Source organism: Prionailurus bengalensis, chromosome C1 (genome assembly GCF_016509475.1).
Source record: "Prionailurus bengalensis isolate Pbe53 chromosome C1, Fcat_Pben_1.1_paternal_pri, whole genome shotgun sequence".
NCBI lineage: Eukaryota > Metazoa > Chordata > Mammalia > Carnivora > Felidae > Prionailurus > Prionailurus bengalensis.
The window spans coordinates 124251669-124269552 of NC_057345.1; the positions used below are offsets into that span (position 1 = coordinate 124251669).

Below are 17884 nucleotides of genomic sequence, written 5' to 3' on the forward strand. Positions count from 1 at the left end.
ATGAACCGTGACATCATGACCAGAGCTGAAGTTGGACGCTTAACTGACTGAGCCACCCAGGCGCCCCCCCCCCCAAAATGTTTATTTACTTATTTTGAAAGAGAGAGGGCACACATGCTCACAGGGGGAGGGGCAGAGAGAGTGGGAGAGAATCCCAAGCAGGCTCCCTGCTGTCAGCACAGAGCCCAACTCAGTGCTCAAATCCACAGACTGTGAGATCATGACCTGTGCCGAAATCAGGAGTCAGATGCTTAGCTGGCTGAGTCACCCAAGCGCCCCCAGAATATTTCTATAAAAAGAAACTTACTAGTTTTTCAAAATAGTTGGTTGATACTTAGCATGTTCAAAAGTTAACAAATAAATCTTATATGATTTTTAAAAAATTAACTTATGGATTTCAAACATATTTGTTACTTCAAAATCTATTGCAATTACTAATCTGATTTTGCTTAAATGATTTCATCTGTTGCTAGTGAGAACTTTATGAAGTTACACCTGAACCTTTCTTATATGACCAAGTAGTCTTTGATAGCTTCATTGTTTCTGGTATGACAGGATGCTTCAGACTTCACATCAGGCATTCAGCACTTAATTTTATAATCTATAGACAGATCCAGGGATGGAGGGTCAACTTAATTTTTAATATATTTGAAGAGAGTTTATTTTCAGTTGGAAGATTAAGTAATTTTGTGACCAGGACATATTTGTATATAAAATATGCTTTAAAAATTCAAAATTTTAAATGTGGTAGTGAGATTGTTTTCACCATGTTTCAGGAGAGTCAAGCCATGTCTGGTGAGGGCTAACTTCAGAGAGAATAAGGGGGGACAATCACCATTGTGTCTTATGTCAGCTTCATCCTCCCTTCAGTACTGAATCCAGGGCCCAGAATGTGACATCTTTCTATCATTGATAAAACCTAGTATTCATCTTTGGCTTTACCCAAACCTTTTAGATGGCACATACATCTCTCCTGTAGTCAAACGTATTTAATTCATCAAGTACTAACAAGTACTAACTGAGCTCTACCATTGTATAAAAGCAACCAACTGGGGCATCTGGGTGGCTAAGTTGGTTGAGCATCCAACTTCGGCTCAGGTAATGATCTCATGGTCTGTGAGTTCGAGCCCTGTGTCAGGCTCTATGCTGACAGCTCAGAGCCTGGAGCCTGCTTCGGATTCTGTGTCTCCCTCTCTCGCTGCCCCCTCCCCCACTCATGCTCTGTCTCTCTCTCTCTGTCAAAAAAAAATTTAAAAAAAAGCAGCCAACTGGGCTCTGTAAAATACAGAAGAAATACATGAGAAAGGTGAAATATATTCCCTGCTTATACAGTCAGGCTGGAGAGACAAGATACAGGAAGAATTAGATTTTGATCCCAGATAATATGTAATTATATGTTCAAACAAGTGACACTAATACTTATTGCTATGGGATTTCAGAGGACAGAGATTAATTAGCTTAGCATGGTCCGAGATGGATTTATGGAGGATTGTTCCTTGATCCAAATACTGAAAAATGAGTGTCATTTCCATGGGTTTAAGTAGAAAGGGGGTGGAGAACATGAGCAGTTTATAAAGATGAGAGTAAAAATGGCCTGGAGGACAGTGGGGTGGCTGGCCACTTTGCAGCAGAGGGCACAGGCTGGAAAGCTGAGTAGATACATTGGAATACATGGGCCAGAATCAATCTCCTGGCAATTTGAACGCTAGGCTAAAGAGCTCAGATTTCAGAAAAGCATTTGCCCTTCGTCTCAGCTGCCAAGGTCTTTTCTGTTAACCAATAGCTAGCATATTTATTTCAGAAAAAAATCCAAGTGTATGATTAAAGTAGGAAAAAACTATCAGAGTTTGAAGTGGTAATAGAGTTTGCAGAGTAGAGACTTAAGTGAATGGTAAGGAAAATAAGGTAGTAAACTCAAAGAGAAGAGTCTACTCATTTATGTAACAAATATTTATTGAATACAAACATGTGCAAATCATGGGCTAGGCACTGAGAATGAAGAAGAGTACCATTCATTAAGAACTTATTAATGGTTTGAATAATTGAAGAAGAATCAATACCTTAATATAGATGACTTAATAATTTATTTCCTAACAGTAGAATTTCAGGCTGTGTACTAGTCCACAGAGGAGGTGTTTTTTGTCATACTTGCCTTTCCTGTCATCTCAGGTGATCACACATGCTCACGCCTACACTACACCCATGTGTTATGCCACACTTGAAAAGTGAATTGAACTCCTCCAAACTGTTAATCTCATTCTCTACACTCTCGTATTCTTGGCTTTTAAGAGCTCCCAGGAGGACAAGGGAGCAGTAAAGCAAGAGTTCTGAAAAGTTGAAGACAACAACATTAAGCGTAAGCTAGCTGCTCTGGAGCAGGGACCTTATTTAGGAATATTTGTCAGAGAGCATTTATCATGCACTCATTCCATCAGTAAATATTAATTTAGCTCCTTTTATATTTTAGACACTGATCTAGATGCTGGGGATACAGTTGTGAACAAGACTGAAAACCTTCCTGTACTCATGGAGCTGATAATCTGGTGGAAAACAAACGAATAGTGGTAAGTGCTATGAAGAAAAGTATACAGCGAGGCAGGATGATGAAGAGTGACGGGGGTGGGAGTGGGTGCAGTGATGGGAAGGCAGTAATTTTAGATTGGGTGGACTGGGGAGAAACCTCTCTGAGGAGATGGCATGGAACACTTCAGGAATAGTGTTCCAGGAGAAAGAAAGGCAGATACAAAGGCTCTAATGCAGGAAGGGCTAAGGATGGCGGAGGTACTGCAAGAAGGCAGTGTGGATGGAATCCTGTGAGCAGGGGGATACATGGCAGGAGAGGGAGGTAGGGGCCAGTGTATCTAGGGCCTTGTAGGTTCTATAGGAATACTGGATTATTCAGTGTGATAAGAACTGTGGATGGTTTTGAGAATGGGAATGACATGACTTGATTTATATTTTTAGATGATCATTCTAAATACAGTCTGGAGAAAAAGACTGTATAGGGGAACCGTGGATGCAGGTCTGTAGATGCACTGTTGGTAATTGAGGTGAGAAGTGACAGCGGTTTGGACTAGGGTGTGGGGGGAGAGGTTGTGAAAAGTGCCCAGACTTTTGAAGGTGGAGCTGGCAGAACTTGTTGATGTACTTGGGTGTGAGAAAAAAGGTGAACAAAGGCTAACACTCCCCTACCCCAGGGTGAATGGTACGCCCATTTACTAAGATGGTGAAAGGCTGGGGGAGGAGAAGGTTTGGCACTTATTATTTGCTGACCGATCCAGTAAATCCAACAATCAATGATGGTCCAGAGTGAGGTAAGATGATAAGTGCATATAGTGGCCGGGAATCATTCTAGATCATCAGAGAATTTCAGGCATTGGGGTATAGAAACCCTTGAAAAAAGAGAATTTATGAGTGCCGTGGCAGAAAGAAAATTAGCTAGTAGTTAGCACTGGACTGAAGCTCAGAACATTTTCAGGGTTTGAAATAAGGGATGGAAGAGAAAGGATTAGGCATTTACCCCTAAGGCCTCTAACTTTTACGTTGACCGTGTTCCTCCATTGATCTACTATTTTAGACGCTCAAGAAAGTAAATTTTTTTCTTGATTGTGTAGGAATAAGCTGCCCCTTCAGCTGGAACAGGGAGCTAGAGTATCTCTCCATCCAAGTTTTACAGGCTTTCATCCAAATCTAGCATTGGCATATGTTGCCTAATAAGAAAAGCACAACACTTCCTGAATTGGCTTAACTCCATCTCACACGTGAACCTTGCTGTAGCCACATAAGTAAACCATGCTTATAGCAGATGGCGGAGGTGTAGTTTCCATTTGAGCAAACTGTCTTCTCAGCTGTATGCATTCAAGCAACTGCCAAGAGTAAGTTAATTTTCCTTATTTTATTTTGCACATATGTAATTTTAAAATTCTTTATTTTGAAAACTTTAAAGTTCCAGAACATTGCCAAGAATTGTACAATGAAGTCTCATATACTCTTCCTCTAGACTAATTGCTGGCATTCTGCTATATTTGCCTTACCACCATCTCTTTTGATGTATATATTCATATAACTACACATACACGTGTATTATTATTACTGCTATTTGTGTTGTGGAACCACTTAGTGTAAGTTACAGATACCATAACCCTTTATCTTTTCCTGATGTATTTCCTGATATTCTCTTATATAACCACAGACAATGACCAGGTCCAGTAAATTTAACTTTGATACCCATTACCATCTAATGCACAGTCCATATTCAAATTGTACTTGATGTCCTAGTAATGGCCTTTATAGCTTTTTTTCTTCTGATTCATTTCACTGTATTTAGTTGTCACCTTATGACATATTTGATGTTCTTCTTTTCCTGTCTCTATAGTCATAACTTATGTTGTAAGTCTTTCCCTCCCTTTTTTAAGTCACTAAGCCATTAACCATTTAAGGGGAGGGGAGGACAAGTCTAGGGGAAGACAAAAAAGTAGAGAAGAAATTTCCCATTATGTTATTTCTTAAGAAGACAATGCTTCCATTCATGACATGACAAGACTATAGCTTCAAACCTTCAAGTGTGAAATAAGGTATATGTAAGAGCTCAAGGAATTTAGAGAATAAGGGAGGAAAGAGAAAAAGGAAGGAGGAAAAGGAAGAAGGAGAGACAGAGAGGGAAAGAGAGGGAGAGGGAGAGAGAGGGGGAGAGAGAGAGAGAGGCCGAAGCACCATAGGGTCAGGGTTAGCCTCCAACTTAGAGAGCCCAACTCTCTGAGGTGGGCTGGGCATTTCTTTACTGGATACTAAAGTAGGAGTGTAACCTGCACCAAAGGTTTTAATTCATTTAATTCTACCTTGGTCCTTAGGTTGAGAGTCATTGTAACACAATCCGAAAACATCACGGTAAGCCAAACAAACTGCTCATCCTGTGCATTCTTCTGATGTTGGTTGGATCTATTTTGGTTTGCAGGTTTGAGACGTCTATATTGACCTCAAAACACATCATTCTACGTATGCATTCCCAGTAGGGGCAATCCTCCAGGGAAAATTTAGTTTACTGTTCAGTAAATCTGTGAGTAACATATTTCCATTCATTACACCAAGGTATCTCAGCCTCAGCACTATTGACATTTTGGGATAGGACCATTGTTGGCACTACCGCCATTCTTTGTTAAGGGGATATCCTAAGTTTTAAAGGTGTTTAGTACCATTATTTGCCTCTACTCACTAGATACCAGTAGCACCTACCCCATTGTGATAACCATAACATATCTCCAGAGGTTGCCAAATGTCCTTTGCAGGGTTAAAATCAGCCCACTGAGAACCACATTAGACGGAACTCCTCAGGGATGGGGCCATTTCTGATTAACTTATTATTGTGTGATAAGCACCATGTTTGCTACAGAATAAGTACGTGGTAAAGAGCAAGCTAGTGAATTAAAGTGCTATATTTGTGCTAATTTGCTCAGTATCCCTATTATGTTTGTACTCCGTTGTCTCCACTACAGACTTTCTCAGGGATTGAACAACGAAGGGCTGGCTTGGCTCCATGTAATCTTTATGATGAAAATACATTTCAATTAATATTCAAAGTCCTCGTTGACCCATCAAATGCAGATGAATAAATACAACCCAGTATGCAATTACTGATCTTCCTCAACTGATGATAGAGTTACGGGCTGATAAGCCCGTAATTTATGATAAGCCCATCATAAATTGAGACTATTATAAGTCGAAAATGCATTCAATACACCTAGCCTACCAAACATCATAGCTTAGCCTTGCCTATCTTAAATGTGCTTAGAACACTTACCTTAGCCCACAGGAGGACAGTATCATCAAACACAAAGCCTATTTTATAATGAAGTGATGACTGTCTCATGGAACTGATTGACTATTGTACTGAAAGTGAAAATCCGAATGGCTACATGGATACACGGCTGTTGTAAGTGTACTGCTTGTTTGCCCTCGTGACTGTAAGGCCGGCTGGGAGCTGCAGCCCGCCGCCCAGATCACAAGAGAGGATCCTATCATGTATCACTAGCCTGGGAAAAGATCCAATTTCAAGTTTCAAAGTACAGTTCCAAGTGAATGCATATCACTTTCACATCAACATAAGAAAAATTAAAAATTGACATACGAAAAATCATTAAGTCCAACCATATTTAGCTGGGGACCATCTGTATGTTCAGATCTATTCATTTCATTTATTAAAGGAAAAGATCATTGACAGTTTAAGAGGGGGGGGGCAGGGAAGGTGGTGGGACAAAACAGCTGACATCTCTCACTGAAAATTCCTGGGTGGAATATATAGAGGGGCGGGTTTTAATGCCCTTGGGGGAATGATCAACTTGGTCTGTCGGGAAAATTGAAGGGTCAATCATCTAAACTACAAGAGACTCCTTTTTAGCTGTAACAGATGCACAGTGTGCAAAAGAACCTTTTGTTTATTTTCATCAGACTGGAAAGGCACGGAGAGATGGGGTGTATGTTAAATCACCGCATTTAAAATACTACCTTAATCTGTGCAGGATGCTAATAGAGGGGGAGTCTGGGTGGGTAGGGGCCAGGAGGTACACAGGAACTCTATATACTTACTTTCTGCTCAGTTTTGCAGTGAACCTAAAACTGCTTTAAAAAAAACAGTCTATGGGGAAAAAAGAAATGTCTTAACATTTGCTAAGACATTAATGCTAAGTTTAGTGGACTCAAACTACATTTTTCAAATTTTCCTATTTCATGTGTCCTTCTCATACTTAATGACCTCAAAAATCATACGGTTTCAGTGATAACAGCTGCTCCAAGGAGAGGATAATGATGCAAACTCCTGGCAGGGGGAGAAGCTGAAGTGAAGGTCATTCTAAGATGAGGCTTTTCTGACAGCTTCGGCTGCCTGGTTTTTTTCACCACCTGCACCTCCCTGATTTTCAAAGTACCTATTTTATATCTTAATTGAACTGCAGTTTAAAACCCTTGAAAGCACAACACAGAGGATTTTTGGAAGGTGAAGCAACACTTCAGGTATTTCAGATTTTGCAAGATTCAGCTTTTAACATCTGGCCTAACAATATCCACATAAATGATAGCTCACTACTTAAAAAAAGAGAGAGAGATCGAAGATTTAAGTGCATCTTCTAGGAGGCAAATTAAGGAGATTTTCAGCAGGATTTATACTCCCCCCACCTCCTGCAGCACAGTGTTCTGGTTGCCACACCCTATCATTACATTAGTTGGTTCCCCTCCTTTTCCTGGCTTGGAGCAGCACTCTGCTTTGCCACCTGTTAATCCCATTTCATGCTTTGGAGTTGCCCACTTGACCACTGATTTTATCTTTGATATTTTCTAGCAGCTGTCATAGATAGCACAGGATAGGATTTGACAACACTGTTCTGTATTTCTTGCTCAGTTCCGACCCTTCTACCTGCTCAGCCAGTTTTACCCACTCAACAGATATGCGCATATGCTCCAGGGACTCTCTGAGGCACTGAAGATATGCACATTGTGCTGTTGGGAAGATATTTAATACTCTTGGTGGCGATACCACATCCAATTCATCGGCAAGTTCTGTTTCTAAAACCTATTTTAAGGTTGTCCAGTTGTCTACATTTTCATGCCTTCTCATCAAGCCTGAGACACCATTGTCTCAGGACTCCCACAGTGACCTTCTGATCTCTCCACTTCCTCTTAACCCACTCCCTATGTGTGCTTCCTATGGCAGCCAGAGCAATTTCTTTTTTTAACATCACCCAGAATGTTGTCGCTTCCTTGCTTAAAACTGATCAATGGCTTCCCATCACACTAAGAAGGGAATCTTAACTTTTTACTATGAGCCTCAGGACTCTGCACATGGGCTGCCACTTGCCACTCCCATCTCATGTTCATGTTGAACACCTGGTCTTCTTTATTTTTTGTTTAATGTTTTGATTTTTTTTAAGTTTATTTATTTATGTTGAGAGAGAGAATGAGCAGGGTAGGGGCAGAGACAGGAAGGAGAGAGAGAATTCCAAGCAGGCTCCATGAACCGTGGAGCCTCGAACCCATGAACCATGATATCAGGACGTGAGCTGAAACCAAGATCGGATGCTTGATTACACCTAGTCTTTCTTAAACCCACCTGCTGATTCCTCCATGGGGTTGCTCTCCCCACAGACTGCAGTTCTCCATTACTGGCTCAGTCTCAGTCTTTAGAACCAAAGTCATCTGCTTAGGGCCTTCCCTGACAGATCTATTGGAAATGAGCCTTTCCTACTTACTAACATGTCTCCATGTTTACTTCCTTCTGAGCATTTATCACAATCCATATTTGCTTATCTATGTACCTCTCCCTTCTAGAAAATAAACTTCATAATATAAGGGCCTTATTTGTTTTGTTTATTGCTATATCTCTAGGTACCTTGAGGTTAAGGTCATTCTTAGATGGTCCAGTATCTTGAATAGAGGATGGAACACAGTTGGCACTCAATAAATATTTGTAGAGCCGATGGATATTTGCCCCATATTGTCTAGCAATGGTCATTCAAGAGAACATCAATAAATACTTTTTGATCAATTGCCCTATGAGGGCCTATGATAGAAAACAATACCTTGGCAGAATTATGTTTTGAGTTATAGTTCTACATTTTGTTCTTCAGAGTTACTAAGAATTATAACATCATAAACTTACGGTATAAAATATTTAGTGTAAGTGATATATATATTATATATTATACATATATATTATATATTATATGTATATGTATATATAATAATATATATACACATATACATTAGTACAAACATGTATTGCAACACTTTCTAAAAGATGTCTTATGCATAAATGGCACACTTAAATATTTAAAAATTATAACATTATGAATAAACTTCACTTACTAACATGTATTTTTTGTGAGCTCCAGAAGCAAAACCAGGTCCTTGAAGTCTTGTCTGAAGCAAAGGTCCCAGAGCCATCTTAGAATTTCTCAGGGATGTAACTCTGGCCACAGAAGCAACTCCCCTTCAAAAGAATCACTTCCTAGGAAACACCCTCTCACTTGGTTAGGGGTAACTTAGTGATGTGGTCATTTTCTGTGCCCCCCACACATTCTTGGGTACAAACCAGGAGAATGAAAGTGGTGATGGAGAATAGCTGCTTTTAAGGAATGGGCTCAGTCATTTTAGGTCACTAAGTATAAAAGTCTCCCTTTTTAGACTTAGTAAGTTGAATCTTTTTATGAATTAATTAATCTCAAAGGGGAGAGGAACTCTTTCATAATTGCAAAACATAAGCCTGCCTCCATGTGACAGATGACTCTCAAAAGTCAAATGGGGCCTGGACAAATTGAACTCCTACTACATGAACTACCCAGCATGGACAACTTGTAGCAGGACACTATTTTTAGTGCCTTTGGTTTATAACCTGAATTCACCCAGGCTTTCAAGTGGGTACAAGTTCACAGTATCAGCTAGATCTCTCGTTTCACTGGCTTGCACTCTTATCCGTACACATACATAATGCTGGGCCTCATGCCCTGAAAGATCTCCTATACCCCTCTAGTGATTTCTGTAGTCTACATGCTCCAAACATGTGCTCACACAAGAGCCTTCTCTCTCTTTTGGATGGTGCTTAATCCATGAGGATGAAACCATAATGAATGGGATTCATGCCTTACAAAAGCAGCTCCAGAGAGAGATCAGTGAGATCAGTGACCATGTGAGGGCAGTGAGACACAGTCCTGTCTATGAACTAGGAAAAGGGCCCTCACTTAAATGCAACCATGCTGGTGCCTTCATTTTGAACTTCCCAGCCTCCAGAACTGTGAGAAATAAATTTCTGTTATTTATGAGTTACCCAGTTTGTGGTATTTCGTGATAGCAGCCTAAATGGACTAAAGTCGCCTCCCTTTGGGCCACAGTGAATAGTGCTGCTATGAACATGCGTGTACCTGTAACTGAGCTTTCTTTTACTGGGTGAAACCACTACATTTGGGGCACCACAGAGGGCTTCTACCTCTCAGCATCATTGTTGCACTGCTATGCACCCTCAAAAATGACTTTGATGGCATTAAGGTTGTGTGGTTCTCATTTTGTGTGTTGTTCTATTCTTTTAGAATGCTGCTTGTTTCTCAATTTCTTACAGAATTTTGAAAGGAAGAGCCCTTTCTCTGTTACTTCTTTCTGCTAGTGTTCAGTGAGGCTGATATGCTAGAAATGAGAATAATATAAGATTTTACTTAACATTACTCCTTTTCTCTGAGGACCAAGACTTTCTTACAGGGCCACAGACTTGCTCCTGGCTTCTTTCTTTCTTAGGATGAGCCATTTTCAAGAAAAACCTTGGTCTTCATGTGCCTGCCAATGAGTCCCAGATAATTCCGAATGCCTCTTAGACTCCAGCTAGAGCTCCTATTACATATAGATAAAAGGATTCACGGTTAAACCTTCAATAATGGGTACATAATGGTTTGGGTTAACTTGACTATATCAAATACATGTGGTTGTTTATTCAGATGTTTACTGGTTGTGGTTTTAAAATATGTCCACAAATTTGATACTTCCCTCTATCAAAGGTGGAGCCTAATTCTCACACCTTCTATCCTTTCCACCTCTCCAGTATATGGGCTGGACTTGGTGACCTGTTTCTAATGAGTAGAATATGGTGAAAGTGATGGAGTTGCTCTAGGAGCTAGGTCATAGAAGACACTGTGGTTTCTTCCTTGCTGTCCCTCATACTACTTGCTCTGGAGGAAGCCAGCAAGCCACCATGTCATGAAGACACTTAAAGTAGTCTGTAGAGAGGTTCACTAAGGGAGGAACTGAGGCCTCCTGTCCTTAGCCATGGGAGTTTCCCATCTTAAAAGCAGAGCCTTCAGCCCTGTTCCAGCCTTCAGGTGATGGCAGCCCAGCTGCCATCTTGATTGCAGCCTCATGAAGAAACCTTGAGCCAGAACCACTAAGCCAAGCCACTCCCAAATTCCTGACCCACAGAAACTGAAAGTTTGTTATAAAGCAATATATAATTAGTATATTTATTTAATGAGCTAGACTTTGCAGGATGCAAACAGGTAATAAGAGTATTCTTTCTCGCTTTTTTTACCTAATAAATATGCCTTCTCTGTTTTTTGCTGCTCAGGATGAAATAATAGGCATGTTGTTTAGCTTTTCTGGAAATTTTTGGGTATTAAAGAGCCCATTTTTGTCTAATAATCTTGTAATTTGAGCTCGTATACAATTTAAGTTTCATCCCTCTGCCAACTCAGGGATATATTTCAGGCCTGAAAGCATGTGGTTGGGAGGGAAGTGTGGTTGGTTTATTTCCCATCTTCCTCTACTTCCTCTCCCCCACTCCATAGGCTGTGTCTGATGCCTCTGCAGGTAGGGGGTTGGGTAGAGGAATGAAGCCAGGTGAGGAACAGAAAAGGTCTTGACTGGTTTGGTGGCATTATGACATTTGTGACTTCTGGGAATGGCACAGTGGTACACTCATTTGCCTGTACCAACTTGCAAGAGCTAATTGTTCAATTGTCAGGGATATTAGGTGGTTGTTAAACCTAGCCATCATTAAAAATTAAATTATACATAAACTTACAATTGTTTTAAAATAAAAGATAATAAAATCTTATCACCTCCTACTTAACTGCATTTGACTGCAATCTATGTTCCTGAGTTTACTCATGTCTACTGCATCTGCAAGGTGGAAGTACTTTATAATGGTGTTCTACGTTGCATCTTTTCCCAATGCCACGCAGATGTCATGTGGGTAGCCTGAAGTTGGCTGTGGTGGGAGTCTGGAGCCATGGAATTATATCTTGTAAATCAGAAATGCTACAAATCTGGATCCTTTTCCTGAAGATCTAGTTGTTAAACCTTTACCAGAACATCACTGCTATGGTATATTCCAAATGCAGATCTTCATTCTCCTGGAATGCCTCTGGTGGAAAATGTGGTTTCTATAGTTGCCTTTGCATATGCTGTCTCATCTGCTTGACCACTTAGAATTTCCCCCCCAAGTAGTTTTCTGTTAGGAATACCCCATTCCTCTAGGCAGCCCTAGTGTAGAGAGTTATCCAAATTGCTCCTTCCTATGGGGTTCCTTTCTGGCCCAGGAGGAACTCACCTTCTTTTGCCTCATCTGAAAGTACAGGCCGTTCCCATCAGAATTCCCTTTGCTCATCTTGCGGTCAGAGCTGCAAGCCTTCTGCAGGCTGCAGCTGCATCCTGTCACTCTCAGATTTGGACACCAGTCTTTGTGTTCCTTACTCTTGAGATACCATGTGCCACGACGTTTGAATGCTCTCTTGATGTGCCTGCCCCCTTGGTTGGCTTGAAGAGAAGCACACCTCCCAATTCCCTATGGGGATATTCAGATTACATGACAACTCTCTTCAAGCGAATATTTTCCCATATTTTGAATCCTTTCATGGATTCTTAGTCTGCATATACAGCTTGGATACAAATGGTGTGCTAATGGTACAACTGGAGTTGGACACCCCCTTTATAAGTCTCCCACAGACTGTTTGAGACCTCACCTTAAAAAATGACTCTCTTTGCTACCTATTGTTTATTCTGTGTTTTGAGGCCTCTGCTCAAAGCAGGAGAAGACAAGAATAGTCACATCTAACAACCTGCTACACATGTCTTAGCCTCAATCTGTTTTTTCTTTCAAGTCTGTTCAGTTGGGAGTTGAGGCAACGCAGGCTGTACAAAGGCCACATGGGCTTCATAGGTTGCATGGGTTGAGGAAGGGTTCCAGGGACTATGAAGCTCAGTCTGAGTCGTTTACTTAGTGCCTAGCAGCAGATGGGAGCTCAGCTGTTGATGCAAATGATAAGAGAGGAAAGATCCAACGCTGTGCTGGATGAGTGCTATCAAGTATCAAGTATCAGGAACAGAGCACAAGCCAAAGATGGGGGATACGAGAATAAGTTAGAAGCTGAGGTCAAGATCACGTTGGGAAGTGGATATGGCTCTCAGAGAACTCATTACCATGCTCTAGCCTGCTGGCATGGGCCACTCAGCTGGCCGGGGCCTGGTCAGCTGGTTGAAGGCACAGGGTGGGCATGGACAATGTCATTTTAAGTTCCTCGCGATTAATTAGATGGCCTTTAGTTTCTTGTCTAGTACCTTGCCAATTATGTTTTCAACGGGAAGATACAAAAGGAAGTAATATTCAAGTAAGACCCTTTTCAAAATGAGCATCAATCTGGTGGCTAGCACAGAGTGCTAAAGGGATACTAGAGAGGCACATTTAGATTCAGTATTTCCTAGCTTAGCAAATACTTGCCCTAATTACATAGTCAGTTTTGCCTATAACATGAATTTCTTGAAGGCAGGCTCCTCATTGTATGCAATGTCCCCACAGTACTACCACACTGGTAAGTGTCAAGTGGGTAGTCAGTAATTTCTGATTTACTAAAAGTGTTTCTCTCTTATTTAAAATTCTTAGTTTCCATCATATATAAAAGTCCAAACTCTCTAACCTAGTTTCCAGAGCATGCTGCAACATCAGAACTCATCTGATCTGTCTCATTTCCCACTGTTTCTCTACATACATGCTGTGCTCTGCCCAATCAGTTTTATAACTTGCCTCTGGACACACCTTTTACTGTTGCTCACGTAGGGGACCAGAATATGCCATCCCAAAATATGCTACTTTGGCATAAGGATTATTTTGAGCTGGAGACAAAAGAGAATCAATAGATGTAGAAAGAAGTCTCCCCAAGGCTTCCCTTATCTGACTAAAAGGAGAAATTTGTGAAAAATGAGGACTGTCATTAATAGGAAGTTTCATGGCCATGAAGAAGGTGAAAGGTCAGTGTCAAGATGAACCAACACAAACTTTATTCCATTAGTTTCTCTCGTATATTTACCTTCCATTGGTTTAGTGCTCTTGAAAGTTTAATAAAACTCTCTCTGTTGTTTTGTTATTTCTCTACAAATTATTGTCTTGTTAAGAGCCTATACTAGCCCAAGTTCTAACCACCCCTTTGAGTTACTCTTCATTGAGGTTTCTCCTGAATGATGAGTGTTGTACATGTTAATAAACTATTTTTATTTGATCAGTCTGTCTTTTATCAGTCTAATTTTACACACCGTCTTAGCAGGAGAACCTAGGGGGATAAAAGGAAAAATAATTTTTCCTCCCTTACACTCAGACTTTTACTCTCTTAGGAAAAAAAAATATCATTCTTCTCCCTGCTCCCTCATTAAATCCTACACATCACTACACACTACACTACACTACACATCACTCAGATTCTACCTGTTCCTAAAGCCTTCTCTACTTAGATGTTTGAAGTGATCATGCCTTCAGAACTCTAGTCCATGCCCTCAAAGACATGGCAATGAATGATCATCAATCAAGCACTGACTTGGCATGTCTATTCTATGTACATTTGGAACTTTTAGTCAAATTTGTGTTGATATTTTGCTCATCTAACCTGCCTTTAAACCCTTTAAAATTTAAGACTTGGTTGTATTCAATAAACCCCAGTACCTGAGATACCTCAGAACCTCCCAAGTTTATGACTTTCCCTGAAGCATATGATTTACCCCATAAAATTCAGTAAGGGACACATTCAAAAGCAGTCTTTTCTATACCACAATTTGTTTAATTGCAAACCTCAATCCATTAAAGTATGTCTTGGAAGCAAATAAAATCAAATATTTATTGAGCTATATGCCCAGCATGCTGGTAGCTACTTCAGAGAATAGAAAGATACATAGACTTTTGTGAGACTGAAAATACAAAGGGACAAAGACCAGAGCATATATAAAAATAGAACTCTGACCCACAACCATTGCAGCAGTCAGTCCAGAAAGCCAACCACAATCTCTGCGACAACTGGCCCAAAATGGCCAGGATTTGATCAGTAACTCCTAGTCATGTATAATTTTACTAGAGCTTGAATTGAATTGTAGTCTTTGAGGCTGGTGCACAGGAGAGTTAGCTAGTGGCTGCTCTGTACATACACAACTTTATTTTCGTACTCATATTGTGACATATGTATTTTGTGGGAGAAATTACACTCTACATTTCTGGTGGGTTTTTTTGAAGGTGTCAGGCTTAATACCTGATGAATTTTAAGGGTCTACTTTTGTGAGATCTCAGTGAAGAGTGATCAACTTTGAAGAGTAAAAAAGGAAATTAATAAGTTAACCGTTTAGTCCTGTGAGACTAGAATAAAGGTGGTACCAACTGACAGAAATGGAGACTTGGGAAAATTAGGTATAAAGGTCAAGAGACTACAGGAAGTTCAAGTTCATTCAACAGATATTACTGCCAACTCTGTCCTAGGTATTGTTGTAGATGGTGAGGATATATGGAGAATGATATTGACAAAAATCCTTGCTCTTGTGGAACTTATATATGAAAATGTAGACAGTTGGTATTTGGTGTGAGATTTTGAAGTTACTGAGGACTTATCCTTGAGTATATATTATCCAAGATATATACCTGGGGTCCAAAGAAAGCAATGCCTGAAATTAAGATGGTATCACAGCACAGAAATCACACTAGAATCTGTTGTCACAGAGCAATACAGTGGAATCTCCTTCAGAGGGAACTGGGGAAATACATTAATGGACGATTAACCTAGGGTTGGAGACTGCTTGAAGACAGCTGGTCTAGAATTAACCGTATCTTCACTATCACAAGAGTATCACAGCATTGTCCTTTAGCAGATGCTGCGGAAACAGGTGGTAATAATGGTAACCTGCATTTACATACATTTACAAAGTACTATCATTTGCATTATTTAATTAAGAAAAAACCAACTGCCTCCCTATGTTTACACATGGAGAACTGAGGCCAAATTGAGAGTAGAATCATCCTCAAGATTAGTAAACAAATTGTGGTCAGATTAAGAATTAGAAGTTTTCATGATCCTTAGATACTCAGAGGTATTTATATTATTATTTTTTCAGCCTGTATATTATAAATGTAGCATATAATGAGCTTGTCACCCTAAAGAATGTTAAAGAAAAGAATAAAAAGGGTGCTGATTATATTACTTACTATATGCAACCACATTTCCCCTAAGTAGTAATTTTAAGAACATGGTTAAGATTTTTCCAACTCTCAATGACAGGTTTCTGAATAATTCATTAGAGGTGCTTGATACTGATCATTTATTAGAAACTGGTTGAGCAACACAAAAAATGTCCATTGATATTGTTTCATTAGTCATCTGAATATGTAATTTCAGTGAAACAAAAGATTTAAAAGAATTAAAAAATGTAGTATATTGTCACTACGGCAAGAAAGTTAAATTCTTCCTATTTCTTACTATTGCACTTGAAGATGTTAAAAACGCACTGGTGGTGGATAACTCCAGTTAAATTACAGAACCCTTTAGTCTTGTTTTTCTTTTCTAAATACAAATTAGGACGTTGGTCAAGCATTTTTTATGGGATAGTCAAAAGATAGTTAAGAAAAAAATCTATACAGCTTACTATTTACATTTGTGGAGTTCCATGAGCCATGAATTGATCTAAGCCCTTCACATTTGTAAACTAATGTAATCCTGGCATGCATATGTATATGTGTGTGTGTGTGTGTGTGTGTGTGTGTATACACACACAAGTGTGTAGATATACATAAACAGATGAGGCAGGTGCCATCATTTTCTCATCATATGAGAAAACTGAGAGCCAAGGAGGTGAAGTAGTTTTCCCCTAGGGATACAGCTTGTACCTCCGAGAACTGGGATCTAGTTTTACACACAAAAGGTTCCAGAAAGCAAAAGTTCTGCCAAGCCACTTTGCTTTTAGGTCCTCTCCAACTCTAGGAAACGGAGCTGCTAGCTTTGGTTCTAGGGCGGGGCCATGTGGAGCCTCGGCCACCTCCCTCGTCCTTCATTCTGCCCCAGCCACCCACGCCCGCTTCCCTCTTCTTCCACCACACCCTGCTTTACTTCTTCTATCTCCGCTCCTCCCCAGCGTCACGGAATGGTCATCGAGCTCCGCGCCCTTGCAACCTGTAGCACTCGGCTCCAAGCAGCCAAGTCACCTTGGAGACGCGCCCACGCGCGGTGGGCCGTCGCGCCGCCGTGACGTAATGTCGGCGCCGCCGCCGTCGGGCTGGGGGGGGCGGGGCGGCGGGGCAGGCTGGCCGGCTGGGGGCGTGGCCGGGGTCCAGCTTCGGGCCTCCGCGGCCATCGCTGCCTGAGCGGTCCCTTCCCCTCGCCCACTCCCGCCCTTCTGGGCCGAGTGGGGCTGGGTGGCGTCCGCAGCCTCGCCCCGAGGGACACCGCGGCTTCAGGTGCTGGGCCTCCAGCGCAGCGCAATGTCAGGCGCCGCGACAGCTCTGTGAGTCCGAGGCCGCGGCCGTGGCGCTGGGCGGCGGCGGGTCCGGGCCGAGGCCGCTCATGGTGCCGCCACGACACCATCGCGGGGCAGGAAGGCCAGGTAGGCAGGCAGGGGAGGGCCGCGAAATCAACCTGCCCCCAAACCGGCACTGAGTGTCCACGAACGGCCCCACCCCCAGCTGTTGGTGGCGATCGGAGCGCCCTGGCCGAAATGGTACTGGTCTCCGAGGGGCGGCGTGAGGGGAAGGCTGACAGGGGCGTGTGAGCCTGATGAGGACTCAGGCACTAGTGGGAGCTGCTCGAGCGCCGCCTCCGGGCTTTTTCTCACTCCCTGAGGAGGCGTCACCGGCTTAACTTTTGTGGTTTTTTTTTTCCCTCAAAGGAAGAGGATTCCCTTTAACAGCTGTTTCCTCACTCGTCTCGTGAATTTCTCTTTCGATCTAAAGAAAGTAGATGCGGTGACAGGCAGGGGTGGGTGCGGGAGCGTGGAGTATCCTCCCCTTCTACCACGTGAGGCGTTTGGAAACGTGCCCTCAAGACTCAAAACAAATCACTTCCTCTCAAATAATCAAACTCCCCTGCCAAGAGACAGGGGGCCGAGGAGACACTCAGAAACA

The 17884-nt window shown here is 41.5% G+C and overlaps 1 protein-coding gene across 2 annotated transcripts in view; it reads left to right on the forward strand.

The window, feature by feature from the left end:
• Positions 1-17030: 17030 nt before the first annotated feature.
• Positions 17031-17884, forward strand: part of SLC35F5 (solute carrier family 35 member F5) — a 37260-nt gene continuing 36406 nt past the window's right edge. The window contains exon 1 of one of the 2 annotated variants that reach the window (XM_043576606.1): positions 17031-17367. In XM_043576606.1, coding sequence (XP_043432541.1) covers positions 17328-17367 — 40 coding nt within the window. In that variant the 5' untranslated portion in view covers positions 17031-17327. The remainder of the gene's footprint in view (positions 17368-17884) is intronic. The other variant, XM_043576607.1, reaches the window with a different exon arrangement.